At 35.9% G+C, this 17,748-nt stretch overlaps 1 protein-coding gene across 5 annotated transcripts in view; it reads right to left on the bottom strand.

The window, feature by feature from the left end:
* Positions 1 to 1,100: 1,100 nt before the first annotated feature.
* The window catches only part of LOC135110177 (very low-density lipoprotein receptor-like), a 53,796-nt gene continuing 37,148 nt past the window's right edge, over positions 1,101 to 17,748 (bottom strand). Inside the window, exons 6-13 of one of the 5 annotated variants that reach the window (XM_064022183.1) lie at positions 14,602 to 14,721; positions 13,995 to 14,114; positions 12,965 to 13,084; positions 11,874 to 11,987; positions 11,138 to 11,251; positions 3,967 to 4,077; positions 3,041 to 3,151; positions 1,103 to 1,659 (exon numbers count right to left, since the gene is read on the bottom strand). In XM_064022183.1, the coding sequence (XP_063878253.1) occupies positions 1,550 to 1,659; positions 3,041 to 3,151; positions 3,967 to 4,077; positions 11,138 to 11,251; positions 11,874 to 11,987; positions 12,965 to 13,084; positions 13,995 to 14,114; positions 14,602 to 14,721 (920 nt within the window). In that variant the 3' untranslated portion in view covers positions 1,103 to 1,549. Of the gene's footprint in view, positions 1,660 to 3,040; positions 3,152 to 3,966; positions 4,078 to 11,137; positions 11,252 to 11,873; positions 11,988 to 12,964; positions 13,085 to 13,994; positions 14,115 to 14,601; positions 14,722 to 17,748 lie in introns of all 5 variants that reach the window. The other 4 variants (XM_064022184.1, XM_064022185.1, XM_064022186.1 and 1 more) reach the window with 4 other exon arrangements.

The raw sequence follows: 17,748 nt of genomic DNA, 5'->3' as shown, positions 1-17,748 counted from the left end.
AGATACTTGGGAAGCTTGGCGGACGAAGATGGTAGAAGTGATGCGGAAATAAGATAAAAAATTGGAATGGGGAAAGCAAATTTTGGACAAATGAGAAGGATACTGACAAGCAGGAATTTGAGCACTGGGATCCGGCTAAGAATTTTGAAAACTTATATATGGTCAGTTATGTTATATGGTTGTGAGACCTGGACTGTTAGTAAGGAAATGAAGAAGAGACTGGAGACGGCGGAGATGTGGTTCATCAGAAGAATTATGAGGATCCCGTGGGTGGCAAGGACAAAGCAGGAAGTGTTGCAGATGGCCGGCACGACGAGGGAGCTGATGACCACAGTGAAAAGAAGACAGCTTGGGTATCTGGGGCGTGTTTTGAGGGGGATGGTCTTGAGAGAGACTGTCTCTTGGGGATGATCGAGGGGAAGAGAGCACGAGGGAGACAGAGGATGAAGTACATGGATAGAATCAAGGAGATGGTGGGAAGAGAGAAGATGGAAGAAGTAGTGGAGTTGGCTGGGAACAGAAGAGTGTAGCACTCCATTGTCGCCAACGTCACCTGACACGGCACTGCGGTGGTGAGTAGTAGTAGTAGTAGTAGTAGCTGAAGTAGTAGTAGTAGCTGAAGTAGTAGTAGTAGTAGTAGTAGTAGTAGTAGTAGTAGTAATAGTAGTAGCAGTAGTAGCAGTAGTAGTAATACTATAATATGTTGGTACAGTTGTTGTTATTTTTATTATTTTTATTATTATTATTATTATTATTTATTATTATTATTATTGTTATTATTATTATTATTGTTATTATTGTTATTATTGTTATTGTTGTTATTGTTGTTATTGTTGTTATTATTGTTGTTATTGTTGTTATTGTTGTTATTGTTGTTATTGTTATTATTGTTATTATTGTTGTTATTGTTATTGTTATTGTTATTGTTGTTGTTGTTGTTGTTGGTTGTTATAATAATAATAATAATAATAATAATAATAATAATAATAATAATAATAATAATAATAATAATAATAATTATTATTATTATTATTATTATTATTATTATTATTATTATTATTATCATCATCATCATCATTATTATCATTATTATTACTGACGAGACATTTTTGGACAATTATTTTTATTGGAATGTTATCTTTTCCAAATACTGCAGCTTAAAGTAAAGGCCATTCAAAGAATTGCTGCTGGTGGCTGCCGTGAAAAGGATGATAGGTATTCTGTAGATGATGATAAAATAGATGAAAGTTATCAATATGATTGATAATTTTTTAACTAGTACTTGAGTGCTTATCTCGCATCAATCCAAAAACACACCAAACTGATGAACAAATCCTTAATGATTAGGTAAAATGTTTTGCTATAGAGTTGTAAGGAGAAAGAAATGCAGTTGTCATTTCACGCCGTCTTTATCATGAAGCGTCCAATTTTGAGATAAATAAAACTGATAAGACATAATAATAATAATAATAATAATAATAATAATAATAATAATAATAATAATAATAATAATAAAACTTCCTACCACCAGTGCTCAAGTGTGTATTACCTAACCATGGTACCAACAGTATGTCTCATCTGATCCGTCATAGCAATCATAGTGGCCATCACAGCGTTTCCTGTCACTGATGAAGAATCCATCTCTGCATCTCCAGTATCCTGTTGATTAAATATAAACATAAGAACGAAAGACAATAAAAAAAGGATAATTGTTGGTGAAAAAAAAAAAAAAAAACACCAGGCCTACACGTGACAGTCCCTGTATGTAACATATCTACTTATATTAACCAATTATTCTCATTCATAACTCTGTGTTCTTTTTTTAACGCTCCCTAACGACTCAACACTAATAACCTTATCACTGAAGCATTAACAACCTGATTATATTGAAAACAAAGTTATTAATTTTATTCTTACAACTTAATTGCCTCATTTTACTGAAAATTAAAGACATCGAAAATCAACCAGTGTACTGAGATACCCACAACATTCTTCATCTTTTCTTAACCTCTAAATCTTCAGTTAGTGCCACCAAACTGTCCTCTTTGTCGGACTCCTCCACTGACAACCTTATTTCGGCATCATATCCAAGCGCTGTTCCCACATTGGCGAATTTTGATGTTGACTCTGCTGCGACTCGGTTGCAAATCCTATGACGCTTACGTGATGCATGATTGCGTCGTGACATCACTATGATGGGTTGAATAGTCTTCGAGCTCCTTGATTTTTTGAAGCACGCACAAAAAAATTCGTGGCGCCCCCATAATGACCTATGACCGTCAAGACTCGTCACAACTGACCACAAAAATCTCACGACCGCTATTCTTGGTACTGTCGTGACGAGAATCTTGAATGTGTGATGGGGGTCTGAGAGTGAGATATACTCCTATTTATTTAATTAATATATATGTATAGATAATGAAACTTGGCAGTGAAACAGCATAACACATTTTTACATAATATTGCATCTTTCGTATCAGCAAGATTATGTGTGTGTGTGTGTGTGTGTGTGTGTGTGTGTGTGTGTGTGTGTGTGTGTGTGTGTGTGTGTGTGTGTGTGTGTGTGTGTGTGTGTGTGTGTGTGAATAAAATAAATAATCAGTATATTAACTCCTTCACTGCGATATGCAATAATTTTCAGTATTAGAAAAGCTGTGCAGGATCTTTGCAAACACGAAGAAAAGGGAAAAAGGATTAAAAGAATATATTTTCAATGTGTAGCGAATATAGTGTTTAGTTGTTTGTAAGTCAAAACAAAATGAGCTAGGATAGTTTGTGATTGAGAAATGGAGAGTTTAACAGCGGCGAAAAGACGATATGAAACAATGCACAGCTTTAAGGGCACTTTATAAAATCTTTTAGAGCATCAGTAAAAAAAAAAAAAGGTTTAAAAAATTGATTACCTAATAATGTTCAGCCAATATGGTGATCATAGGTGGCTGTGCAACAAAAAAAAAAATGTTTCTGAGCGGTTTGTGATTAACGAAACACATCAAACAGCAGTGAAAAAGTTCATTAAACAAATAGCAAATAAACACACCAGGGCAATTCTCTTCATCCGAGCAGTCCAAACAATCATACACGTAGTCGCATCGCTGCCGGAGTGGTATGCAGGTTCTGTCAAGGCACATCCATTCCTCCTCGTTGCAGGCTAATTGAAATACAAAACGTGCAAGACACACACAGAAATGCAAAATGAGAAAGGCATACGGAGGTACAACTACGTCCTCTTCCTCCCTCTCACTTTATCTTTATCTCCCTTGAATATTTTCTCCACTTTATTAATTTTCGCCATTAAAAATACTGACAAGCATATAGTTTATAATACTAACTTGAGATAGTAGGATAAAAGTATATATTCTCATTAGGAACATATTGGAAGCCAAAAGGCAATAGTTGAAATTTACACATTCTATCCTTTCAGCAGAGGAAAGATTCCACAAAAATCTTGTTCGGGTATTATATTACAAAGGCGAAAGCATGAAGTAGGAAAATGTCACAGGCATAATGCAAAATAAACATTCATATAGGTACGGCGTTCAAGGAAAGGTGAGAAATAATATACAGTGGGATACTCGGCTTACGATGTGTTTGCCTTAAAACCAACGCGTCATCTGATCAAAACAATATTCTATTTTTCCATTTTGCTTATGACGGCTAATTTGGCGTACAACCAACTCATCACTTAGCTGAAAGCAAAATATATATTTTTTTCTGACTTTACTGGTACGTTTGCTTATGGTAAATCTTGTACATTGCATGGCAAAATACATTGTTAATACGAATTTTACTTGTTAGTATCGCATTTCTAAAATATTTCTATTTATTTATTTTATTTTTTTTTTTTTTCGGGGGATAAAGTCTTGCCATCCAACTGTTTTTTGCTTCCAGCGGCGATTTGGGAAAGCTAAGTACACCAAGTAAGATCAGACATCAAGTAAAAAGAGGAGAAGCATAGCAACTTACCGGGACAGTCCATTTCATCAGAATAATCAGGACACTGGTATGTCCCATCACAACGTTGATCTTCGGGAACACAGTACAAGTCTCCGCACTGCCACTCCCCAGGCCGACACACTGGGGAAACAATCATTACTTGCGGCATCAAGCAGTGAGGGAAGGTTCACGAAATATTGCTTAGCTGTGCACGGACAGTAAGTACAACTACACCTGTTTATGAAAGGTCCAGACCAACATAGTTAACATGAAAAGTGTCATTAATTTATCAGTTCAACTGGTTTACAGAAAGACACCAGACAAAAATAAGAGTCACTTCGCATATATTTTTTTATTGTTAGTGACTCCTCTATAAGTATTTTTCTTTCCCGAAAATCTAGAGTAACAAAATTATTAACTTACAGAAAACACTTTTAAATGGCTTTATAAGAATGATTAAAAATCATCACTATTGTTTCATCAACTTTTTATGTTGTACATAAGTCTAGGCTATATATATATATATATATATATATATATATATATATATATATATATATATATATATATATATATATATATATATATATATATATATATATATATATATATATACGTAGGAGGGGCACCGGTCAAGACAAAATAATTATAATGATAAAAAAAAAAAAGAATTACTGAGATATCGGTCCCCTAACAGTTAAAAGCGTCCGTCAAAAAAACTGAAGGATAAGTGTCTTGAAACCTCCCTCTTGAAAGAGTTTAAGTCATAGTAAGGAGGAAATACAGAAGCAGGAAGCGAGTTCCAGAGTTTACCAGAGAAAGGGACGAATGATTGATAATATGGGTTAACTCTTGCATTGGAAAGGTGGCCAGAATAGGGGTGAGAGAAAGAAGAGTCTTCTGCAGCGAGGCCGCGTGAGGAGGGGAAGCATGCAGTTAGCAAGATAAAAGAACAGTTAGCAAGAGATGCAACATTGCGGCGATGAGAAAGAGGCTGAAGACAGTCAGTTAAAGGAGAGGAGTTCATAAGACGAAAAGCTTTTGATTCCAGCCTGTCTAAAAGATTGGACCTCCCCTCCCCTACCGCCCCCATACATGTAAAGCATACGCTGTACATGGACAGATAAGGCCCGTGTAGAGTTAGCAGTGGGGTTGGGGGGGGGGATGAGATGAGAAAAATTGGCAGAGACGACTCAGAACGCCTAACATCATAAAAGATGTTTTAGCTAGAGATGAGATATGAAGTTTCCAGTTTAGGTTACAAGATTATAAGTAGAGGACAGATCGAGGATATTTAGCGTAGAAGAGAGGGAACAGTTATGCGTCATTGAAGAAGAGGGAATGGCTTTTTGGAAGATTGTGTCGAGTGGATAGATGGAGGGATTGAGTTTTAGAAGCATTGAAGTTTGCTCTGTCCCGATCAGAAATTTTAGAGAGTTCACAGGCGTTCTGTGACTTCCCTGCATGAACTGCTTACTTCGTGAAAGGCCGGACATCTACGAAAAAAAAACGCGGAAAAGTGCAGGGTGGTGTCATCAGCGTAGGAAAGGATAGGGCAAAAGGTTTGGTTTATAAGATCATTGATGAATAATAGGAATAGAGTGGGTGACAGGACAGTACCCTGAGGAACATCACATGTAATAGATTTAGAACAGTGATCGTCTATCACAGCAACATTAGAAAGGTCAGAAAGGAAACTTGAGATGATTTTACAGAAAGAAGGATAGAAGCGTAGGAGGGTAGTCTTAAAATCAAAGCTTTGTGCCAGACTCTATCAAAAGAGGATGACCAAAACTCAGTAAGAAAGCCAGAAGATCATCAGTAAAGAGATTTTAATGGAATCCATACTGGTGATGAGATAGGTTGTATAGTGATAAGGTGTTTAAGATTCTTCCTGTTGAGGATACATTAAAAAAAAAAAAAAACTTTGGAGAGGAAGGAAATTAAAACAATAGGAAGGTAGTTTTAAGGATTAGAACGATTGCCCTTTTTAGGAACAGGCTGAATGTAGGCAAACTTTCAAAAGAGAGGTAGATGTTGATAGACAGAAAGTTTGACTAGGCAAGGTGCAAGCACGGAGGCAAAGGTTTGGAGAACAATAGGAGGGACCCCATCAGGTCCATAAATCTTCCGAGGGTTAAAGCCAGCAGGAGCATGGAAAACGTCACTGGGAATGATCTTAATGGGTAGCAAGAGGTAGTCAGAGGGTGAAGGAGAAGGAGGAACAGGCCCTGAATCAACCAAGGTAGAATTTTTAGCGAAGGTTTGAGGGAAGAGTTCAGCTTTAGAAATAGGTGAGATGACAGTGGTTGAAATGGAGAGAAAGCTGAAGCAAAATTATTGGAGATGTCTTTTTTTGGCAAGGTGCCAGAAATCACGAGGGGAGTTAGATCTTGAAAGATTTTGACACTTTCTATTAATGGAGTTTTTGGATAACTGAAGAACAGACTTGTCATGATTTCGGGCAGAAATATAAAGTGTATGGTGTAATGTATATGTAATGTAAGTCACGAGTGAATGAGCGTTTAGGTGCATTTGTAATGTATATTTGAGAACACTGCCTGCTTGCTGATGAGATGGCGGAGGCAGCGGTGGCAACTAGTCCGTTGTTGGCAGGCGGAGTGGACACTTGCTGGTGGTGGTTCGTCGGCCGTAAAAGGAGCAATTTTCGTTGCATTCTCACTTTGTTTGTGGGGTCGTTGTACTTGGGTTGGTGGCGGCTTGGCGTGTTCGTGTGAGTGCTGTACATCACTGTTACTGTTGGATCGGTGGTGGTGGTGGCTGGGTTGGATGATCGTGCATAGTCTTGGAGATACGCCCAACATTCTTGACCTTTTCCTGACCTCTAATCCTTCTACTTATGCTGTCACCCTTTCTTCTCCGTTGGGCTCCTCCGATCACAATCTCATATCTGTATCTTGTCCTATTGCTCCAATCCCTCCTCAGGATCCCCCTAAGCGAAGGTGCCTCTGGCGTTTTGCTTTTGCTAGTTGGGGGGACCTGAGGAGGTATTTTGCTGATTTTCCTTGGAATGACTACTGCTTCCGTGATAGTGTCTGGCATGGAGGCATACATTCCTCACTCATTTCCTCGTCCTAAACCTTCTAAACCTTGGTTTAACACAGCTTGTTCTCGTGCTATACATGATAGAGAGGTGGTCCACAAAAGGTACTTAAGCCTTCCATCACCCGAATCTCATACACTTTATATTTCTGCCCGGAACCATGCCAAGTCTGTTCTCCAACTAGCCAAAAACTCCTTCATTAACAGAAAGAGTCTAAACCTTTCAAGATCTAACTCCCCTTGTGACTTCTGGCATCTAGCCAAAAATATCTCCAATAACTTTGCTTCTTCTTCTCCCTCTGTTTCAACCAGATGGCACCACTGCTATCACATCTATTTCTAAAGCTGAACTCTTCACTCAAACCTTTGCTAAAAACACTACCTTGGATGATTCTGGGCTTGTTCCTCCCTCTCCTCCACCCTCTGACTACTTCATGCCACCTATTAAAATTCTTCGCAATGATGTTTTCCATGCCCTCGCTGGCCTAAACCCTCAGAAAGCTTATGGACCTGATGGGGTCCCTCCTATTGTTCTCCGAAACTGTGCCTCCGTGCTTGCACCTTGCCTAGTCAAACTATTCCAGCTCTGTCTGTCAACATCTACTTCTTGCTGGAAGTTTGCCTACATTCAACCTGTTCCTAAAAAGGGTGACCGTTCTAATCCCTCAAACTACCGTCCTATTGCTTTAATTTCCTGCCTATCTAAAGTTTTTTAATCTTTCCTCAACAGGAAGATTCTTAAACATCTATCACTTCACAACCTTCTATCTGGTCGCCAGTATGGGTTCCGTCAAGGCCACTCTACTGGTGATCTTCTGGCTTTCCTTACTGAGTCTTGGTCATCCTCTTTTAGAGATTTTGGTGAAACTTTTGCTGTTGCCTTGGACATATCAAAAGCTTTTGATAGAGTCTGGCACAAAGCTTTGATTTCCAAACTACCCTCCTACGGCTTCTCTCCTTCTCTCTGTAACTTCATCTCAAGTTTCCTTTCTGACCGTTCTATTGCTGTTGTGGTAGACGGTCACTGTTCTTCTCCTAAATCTATTAACAGTGGTGTTCCTCAGGGTTCTGTCCTGTCACCCACTCTCTTCTTATTATTCATTAATGATCTTCTAAACCAAACTTCTTGTCTTATCCACTCCTATGCTGATGATACCACCCTGCACTTTTCCACGTCTTTTCATAGACGTCCAACCCTTCAGGAGGTAAACATTTCACGCAGGGAAGCCACAGAACACTTGACTTCTGATCTTTCTAAAATTTCTAATTGGGGCAGAGCAAACTTGGTATTGTTCAATGCCTCAAAAACTCAATTCCTCCATCTATCAACTCGACACAACCTTCCAGACAACTATCCCCTCTTCTTCAATGACACTCAACTGTCCCCCTCTTCTACACTGAACATCCTTGGTCTGTCCTTTACTTATACTCTGAACTGGAAACTTCACATCTCATCTCTAGTTAAAACAGCTTCTATGAAGTTAGGTGTTCTGAGACTCATCAACTCCTCTCCTCTAACTGACTGTCTTCAGCTGCTCTCTCACCGCCGCAATGTTGCATCCCTAGCTGACTTCTACCGCTATTTTCATGCTAACTGCTCTTCTGATATTGCTAACTGCATGCCTCCCCTCCTCCTTTGGCCTCGCTACACAAGACTTTCTTCTTTCTCTCACCCCTATTCTGTCCACCTCTCTAACGGAAGAGTTAACCAGTACTCTCAATCATTCATTCCTTTCTCTGGTAAACTCTGGATCTCCCTGCCTGCTTCTGTATTTCCACCTTCCTATGACTTGAATTCCTTCAAGAGGGAGGTTTCAAGACACTTATTCATCAATTTTTGACCACTGCTTTGACCGTTTTATTGGACTGACATTTCAGTGGGCATTTTTTTTTTTATTGGATTTTTGTTGCCCTTGCCCAGTGTCCTTCTTACATAAAAAAAAGAAAAAAAAGAAAAAAAAACAGGTTTTGTCACCAGTCGACGTTGTCTGTGGGTTGTTATCTTTATTGTTGTGGTGGTTTGGTGCGTTTATGTAAGTATTGTACGAACATTCTCGTTATCGTTGGATCGATGGTGGTGGTCGGTGTGTTTTACACACGCTATGCGTTCGTAATACGCCAAGTTACTGTTACTACCGTAAGAAGGCGAGTTGTTAAATTAGCGGCTTTTTTTCCTTTCTGAACTACAAAGTGCATGAGATTCAGGTGGTGGAAGGCAGACAGTCAAAATGTGCTCCACTTTGTATGTTAAGTAGTGAAAAAAATTTCTTATAGCCAAAGGACTTAGGTGAGAGATATACATTACAGATAAACCTAGCTTGAGAATGACTCTGTAGTCGTAGCCAGATGATGGAAAATTCGGAAGATTCAAGAGCGTGGGCACGAGAGCAGGGTAAATCATTGCACATATAGACGCAACATCCAACATCCAGCTTTGGACTGAAAATGAGGCTAGGGAAAGAAAGAGGGAACAGAAAAGGGGTTACTGTCAGTATACACCTGTATTTCAATGAGGAAAAGCCGAGGTTTATATATATATATATATATATATATATATATATATATATATATATATATATATATATATATATATATATATATATATATATATATATATATATATATATATATATATATATATATATATATATATATATATACGAGTATATATATATATATATATATATATATCAGTGTGTGTGTGTGTGTGTGTGTGTGTGTGTGTGTATGAAGCATACTCCACACATGAGCGTATAAATCCTCAATTCAAAGTTTGTAGTTTGGAAGATTGTAGAAAAAATTGTGAAGGCGGTTCAGAATGCCTGGATTAACAAAAACCTGTTTTAGTGAGAGGTGTCAAAATTACTTTGACAAAGGAAAGGTATTTAGTATTAATAAATATTAAATAAAAGTAAATAAGTAAATTAATAAAAATGATACTCCTGCTTATAGGAGTGGATACAATATCGGCACAAATTACCTCGGAAAATATATATTTGGAAGGACGGTGGTAATTTTTTTTTTCTAAATATTAATAACACCATTTAACGAAAAAAATAAAATTCGTTAAGTAACTACATTAGTCTCCCCTCTATTACAAAGAAACTCAATTGTTTGGAATCACTTAACGCCTGCTGAAACACAAATTGCGTGAAAGCAGTGACCCCCCAAACTTATTCCTTTGTTTTATAGTTGATTATAGTGCCACCACACAAGCAGAATCAACACCTACCGGTAATCTAGTAAGTCGTGAATTACTTTTATCAAAACCCAAAATTTAAGTGTTCAGACAATTATAAAGTGAGAGATTTCTTAGAGGGTTTATTTCCAAAATGTCTTGATTTTCCATAAGAGGAGAGATATGAATTTTCCAGTTTAGATTTCTAGCAAGAGAGACCAAAGATTTTCAGTGGAGAAGGGCACAGCTAAATATCACTAATGAAGAGAGAATAATTATCTGGGATAATTATGGGGATGGCAGGTGGAAATAGGAAGGTATATTTCATACAGGGACTGCCACGTGTAAGCCTGGTCGCTTCTTGCAGCTTCCCTTATTTCTTATGTTCTTATGTTTTTATCTATGGACAGATAGAGAAATCGCCTTTTTTTAACAATATTTTGTGTTCTATGGCTTCCTTGCATAGTGTGAATTCATCCCTTAAGGATGAATGTGTATGAAAAAACGCCGAGAAGTGCAGAGTGGTATCATCAACATAGGAGTGGATAGAGCAATAAGAAAAGATTATTGATGAATGCTAAAGTGTTAGTTACAGAACAAAACGCTGACGAACACTACTGTTGATAGGATAAAAAGGGAGACTATCTACCACAGAAACAAATCGATTGTCAGAAAGGAAAGACAGAAGATGTAGCAGGGTAGTTAAAAAATCAAACCTTTTTGCCAGACTCTATGAAAAGCTCAAGGCAATAGAGAAAGTTTCACTAAAATTCCTAAAACAATAAGAAAAAAAAAATCATGATTTTGAAACTTTATATTGATGAAAAAGTTTTCTAGCTATTTGAAAAACAGTCGAGATGATTCTGGCCAAAAATATAAAGCGCATGAGTCTCTGAAAATTGAAGACTCAGTTATCATTTGTGCATTGCAAATTTATGACAAATAAAGCATTCAACTCACTGGTGGGACAGTTGAGTTCGTCAGAGTTGTCGGAACACTGCGGAGAACCATCACAGCGAGCCGACCCTTCAAGGCAGCTTCCATCTCCGCAGGTCACTTGATCAGGTCGACATGCTAAGGGAGGGAATGATATAAATCAGGAGTTCTCGACCTTTTTAATCTTATGTACGTATCACTTGAAGTGTTTCAGTATTGGCTACGTACCCTTTACACAGAATGCAACAGAATGCATTCAGAATATAACCTAATTCAGGAATTCATCAGAAAATACTAAGGAAGTTTTATGAAGGAAAAAAAATCTGCTTATAAATCTATCAGTATATTAATTCTATTATTAAATGTACCCTTGAATTCATCAGCGGCGTACGTAATGACAACAATAATTGTCTGTGAACTCATGGGTCAGTCCAGACCTGTCACATACCCACAAAATTCTTCTCACGTACCCATAGGGATACGCGTGCCCCAGATTGAGAACCAATAATTATAAGCCACAAGAAAAAAAAAAAAAAATCAAAACTTATTTCTCATGACATTATACAGACGAGGTGTGTGTGTGTGTGTGTGTGTGTGTGTGTGTGTGTGTGTGTGTGTGTGTTCGTTGGTGTGTATACTTGATCAAGTAGTTAGATAAAACGTTACTTGCATAAATATTCAATTTCATACATGGAAATACCCTTATTAATTAAAAGTATATGCGATGTAGACGTATAACAAATAAAAGCATTCATTTCACTTGTGGGACAGTTGAGTTCGTCAGAGTCGTCTGAACACTGCGAAGATCCATCACAGCGGGCCGACCCTTCAAGGCAGCTTCCATCTCCGCATGTCACTTGATCAGGTCGGCACGCTAAGGCAAGGAATGATACAAACTATAAAGAAGGCCAAAAATATTTTTGAAGAAGAGTTGTGTGTGTGTGTGTGTGTGTGTGTGTTATTCAGCGGTCCACATTAGTTGTGAACCTTGCCAGAAGTATTTCTGTTATGTAACAGGGGCACTGACCAAAGACAACAACAAAAAAAAAATGTATAAAGAAAAGAACCACTGAGATGGTAATCTCCAAAGCAAAATTGCCAAAAGGATTGTCAAAATAAAAAGAAATGTCTTAAAACCTACCTTTTGATAAATGTATTAAAAAAAATGTATAAAAAAATATATAAAGAAAAGAACCACTGAGATGGTAACCTCCAAAGCAAAATTGCCAAAAGGATCATGAAAATATAAAGAAATGTCTTTATATGACATGAAAGAATTCCTGTCATGTAAAGGGGGAAATACAGGAGACAAGAATTTTCAGAGTTTACCAGTTAACTCAAAGAGTTTTCAGAGTTTACCAGTTTACTCGTGAAGTGTGTGTATATATATATATATATATATATATATATATATATATATATATATATATATATATATATATATATATATATATATATATATATATATATATATACGAGTATATATATATATATATATATATATATATATATATATATATATATATATATATATATATATATATATATATATATATATATATATATATATATATGTTTTTTTTTTCAGAGTTTACTAGTTTACTCAGAGTTTTCAGAGTTCTCAGAGTTTACCAGTTTACTCGTGAAGTCTCTCTCTCTCTCTCTCTCTCTCTCTCTCTCTCTCTCTCTCTCTCTCTCTCTCTCTCTCTCTCTCTCTCTCTCTCTCTCTCTCTCTCTCTCTCTCTCTATATATATATATATATATATATATAATAGGAGTGGTAGTGGAAAACACAGGATTTACAGAAGTTAAGTTCGTAGAGATCAGAGTAGAAGTTTCTTTTGAATTACCTGAACCGGAGGGTGTGGTGGTGGGAATGGAAGATGTGTGATGAGGAGTGGTTGAAATAAGTGTTGGAAGAGTGAATGAGGTGGTGGTGAGTGCGGATGTCGGATTGGAGCTGGTGGTGGCTGGAGGGAAAAAAAAATAAAGTAAATACGTAAATACATAGTTTGCATTTACATACACACAAACAAACACACACACACACACACACACACACACACACACAAGATAACGCCCCTAAAGGCGCCGCGCACGGACCGGTACAGATTCAGTGCGATTCCCACCATGGTGCGAGCCATCAATGAATAGTCCCTTCTAGATTAGACTTACCGTTAGGATTAATGTTAAGTATTTGCCCACCCCCTATGTACATTTTCAGTTTGTTAACTGCCTAAATAATAAACCGTTTATTATTATTATTATTATTATTATTATTATTATTACACACACACACACACACACACACACACACACACACACACACACACACGCACACACACTCACACACACAAATAAAACACACAAAATGACTAAATAAATAAACTGATATAATGTAAAATAAACATAATAAAAATCGTCTTTCCTCCTATCAGAGAGGAGGTATCTCGTAGGACAGTACCCTTAGAAATCAGAAGTTTGGCTTGAAATTTCAAACAGAAAGGGACGCCTTCTTCACAGTTTCAGAATGTGCTTCATTAATAAAAAAAAATTGTATATATATATATATATATATATATATATATATATATATATATATATATATATATATATATATATATATATATATATATATATATATATATATATATATATATATATATATATATATATATATATATATATATATATATATATATATATATATATATATATATATATATATATATATATATATATATATATATATATATATATATATATATATATATATATATATATATATATATATATATATAATAGGAGTGATAGTGGAAGACACGGGATTTACAAAAGTTAAGTTCATAGAGATCAGAGTAGAAGTTTCTTTTGAATTACCTGAACCGGAGGGTGTGGTGGTGGGAATGGAAGATGTGTGATGAGGAGTGGTTGAAATAAGTGTTGCAAGAGTGAATGAGGTGGTGGTGAGTGCGGATGTCGGATTGGAGCTGGTGGTGGCTGGAGGGAAAAACAAAGTAAATATGTAAATACATAGTTTGAATTTACTCACACACACACACACACACACACACACACACACACACACACACACACACATAAATAAAACACACGAAATGACTAAATAAATAAACTGATATAATGTAAAAATAAATATAACAAAAATCCTCTTTCCTCCTATCAGAGAGGAGGTATCTCGTTGGGCAGTAGCCTTAGAAATCAGAAGTTTGGCTAGAAATTTCAAACAGAACGAGACACTTCCACAATTTGAAAATGTGCTTGAGTAATAAAAAGAAATATATATATATATATATATATATATATATATATATATATATATATATATATATATATATATATATATATATATATATATATATATATATATATATATATATATATATATATAATAGGAGCGGTTGTGGATAAACAGGATTTACAGAAGTTAAGTTCGTAGAGATCAGAGTAGAAAATTCTTTTGAATTACCTGAACCGGAAGGTGTGGTGGTGGGAATGGAAGATGTGTGATGAGGAGTGGTTGAAATAAGTGTTGGAAGAGTGAATGAGGTGGTGGTGAGTGCGGATGTCGGATTGGAGCTGGTGGTGGCTGGAGGGAAAAACAAAGTAAATATGTAAATACATAGTTTGAATTTACTCACACACACACACACACACACACACACACACACACACACACACACACACACACACACACACACACACACACACACACACACATAAATAAAACACACGAAATGACTAAATAAATAAACTGATATAATGTAAAAATAAATATAACATAAAAATCCTCTTTCCTCCTATCAGAGAGGAGGTATCTCGTTGGGTAGTAGCCTTAGAAATCAGGAGTTTAGCTAGAAATTTCAAACAGAACGAGACACCTCCACAGTTTGAAAATGTGGTTGAGTAATAAAAGGAAATTAATATATATATATATATATATATATATATATATATATATATATATATATATATATATATATATATATATATATATATATATATATATATATATATATATATATATATATATATATATATATATATATATATATATATATATATATATATATATATATATATATATATATATATATATATATATATATATATATATATATATATATATATATATATATATATATATATATATATATATATATATATATATATATATATATATATATATATATATATATATATATATATATATATATATATATATATATATATATATATATATATATATATATATATCCAAAATCCAAATATATACAATTTCCAGCCCCTTGTACTGTTGCCGCTACTAGACACGCTTTCCTGTGCCATCTCTTTCCTTGACTCAATGCGGTCTGAAATAAAGGTGTATTTGGTTCCTTACATCCTGTACCCTTTACATGACTGGTTATAATGCCAGGTCACACTAATAAGATCACCAGTCTCTATCCCGCCCAGAGGCAAGGAAAAAAATACAATAGCCAAGTCCAACAGCTGGGTAAGAATCACCAGCCACTTTCGTGGTAGAAATAATTTCAACGAATGGCAAGGCATACTCGTATAAGGTTTAGGTATAAAACCCTGTAACACTATTGCCCTCTGTAACAATAAATCCTCTCACTTTCTAACGATGTGTTATATCTCTTATGGAGTAGTGTTATTTACTGCCTCCTGGACAGCAGGTCTTGTCAAGGTCAGAGGAGGGAGTAAAGTTCATTAAACAGCTATTCACTTAAATTCTCTGTAGCTGAGGCCTCTGCCCGAGCCTCTGCGAACAGTAGCATTTAACACAGCACTACAAAAATAACAGCACGACTACAGACACAAACGAATAGGTGGATAATTAACCTCTGTTTGTAAGAAGGCTCCGCATATATATATATATATATATATATATATATATATATATATATATATATATATATATATATATATATATATATATATATATATATATATATATATATATATATATATATATATATATATATATATATATATATATATATATATATATATATATATATATATTCTAAGTTATTTAAATCTTGCATCAGAATGTGGATATAATAACGCAAAAGAGATCATCTGTCAACTTTGATTAAGTTAAAAGAATGCCCCTCATAGTAATGAAATCTGTGCAGCATCCCAGTCACATTGAATTATTATACCAGATGAATAAGGGCTGGGGAAGGGATGAGTAAAAATCCAAATGAAGAGATTTTCTAACTGAATAGCGAATAAATTTTCAGAGGAAATGGTGCTGATAAGGTAATAAATGTTTTCACAACCAAGTAAAAACTGGCAGAAAAGATGGATATGTGGAAAAGTTTAAATCACTATGGCCAGACGAAATATATCCCAGGAAAAAAAAAAAAAAAAACTAAAGATGCTATGAGTGAAACGCTGATAAATATCTTAGGAAATCATTAGATTTAAGAAAAGTTCCTGTGATATGGAGGCAAGTGAGGGTAGGGACCATCTTTAAGAAAGTCAACTTCAGTTACTAGTATAGGAATCTGTAGCTGTGAGGAACAGTGCAGATAATTTAGACAAGCGTAGATTAGTAAAGGATTCGCAGTGTGGCTTCACGAAGGTAAGTCTCCTCACATGAACGTATTGACGTTGTATGTTGAGGTCTATAAAAAAAACGCTACAGAAAATGATTGGAGGGGCGGTGGAGGGCGGTTAGCCATGCCATAATAAGGAATTTGAGATGCTACTCCACCAAATGCTCTTAAAAAAAGATTAGGGCGCATGGAAAAGTTTTAGACTGGATAAAGTCATGGTTATACGACAGGCGACAGTGAATTATGATAATTATTAATAACTGCAAATCCGATTGGTGTTTGGTAATTAGTGGGATGCCACAGGATTAAGTTTAGGAACAGTATTATTTTTAATGTACATTAATGATCTAGACAATAGGATTAGTAGCTTTGTTAGTATATTGCAAACGATACGTAGATTAATAAGATCGAATTCGTATGGATTCGCCTAGCTGACAGACTTATAATAAACGAAACGACAGCCTGATGGGAAATGCAATTTAATATTAGTAAATGTAAAGTACTTAACGTAGGGAGAAGAAATTCACATAATACTGTAAGTACACAAGAAAGGATGAGGCCCTTGAAAGATTAAAGGACACACACACACACACACACACACACACACACACACACACACACACACACACACACACACACACACACACACACACACACACACACACACACACAAACACCCGTGGACCGAGGTGCTGGATGTGGAGGACGTCCACTTAAAATGGCAGAATTACGTCACCACCACCACAGAGGCCTTCCACCACTACTTCCCAACCAAGAGCGTCACAACGCACCCTTCTGATGCTCCCTGGATGACACCCTGCATTAAAAGACTCATGCGTCAGCGGACCTGGGCGTTCCACTCCTGCCCGGTCCTTTACAGGAAACTAAGAAACAGAGTAATCAGGGAGATTAAGGCTGCAAAGGCAAACTATTACCCAGACAAGATACACCACCTCAAGCTGACCAACAACAGACGCTAAGATCAAAGCTTTGTGTGGCCTACAAAAGCACACTTCGTCTCTTCCTTGCACCTCACACCTTCCTGCTAC

The sequence above is a fragment of the Scylla paramamosain genome, chromosome 20 (assembly GCF_035594125.1).
Source record: "Scylla paramamosain isolate STU-SP2022 chromosome 20, ASM3559412v1, whole genome shotgun sequence".
Classification (NCBI taxonomy): domain Eukaryota; kingdom Metazoa; phylum Arthropoda; class Malacostraca; order Decapoda; family Portunidae; genus Scylla; species Scylla paramamosain.
This window is presented reverse-complemented; position numbering and strand designations above follow the sequence as displayed.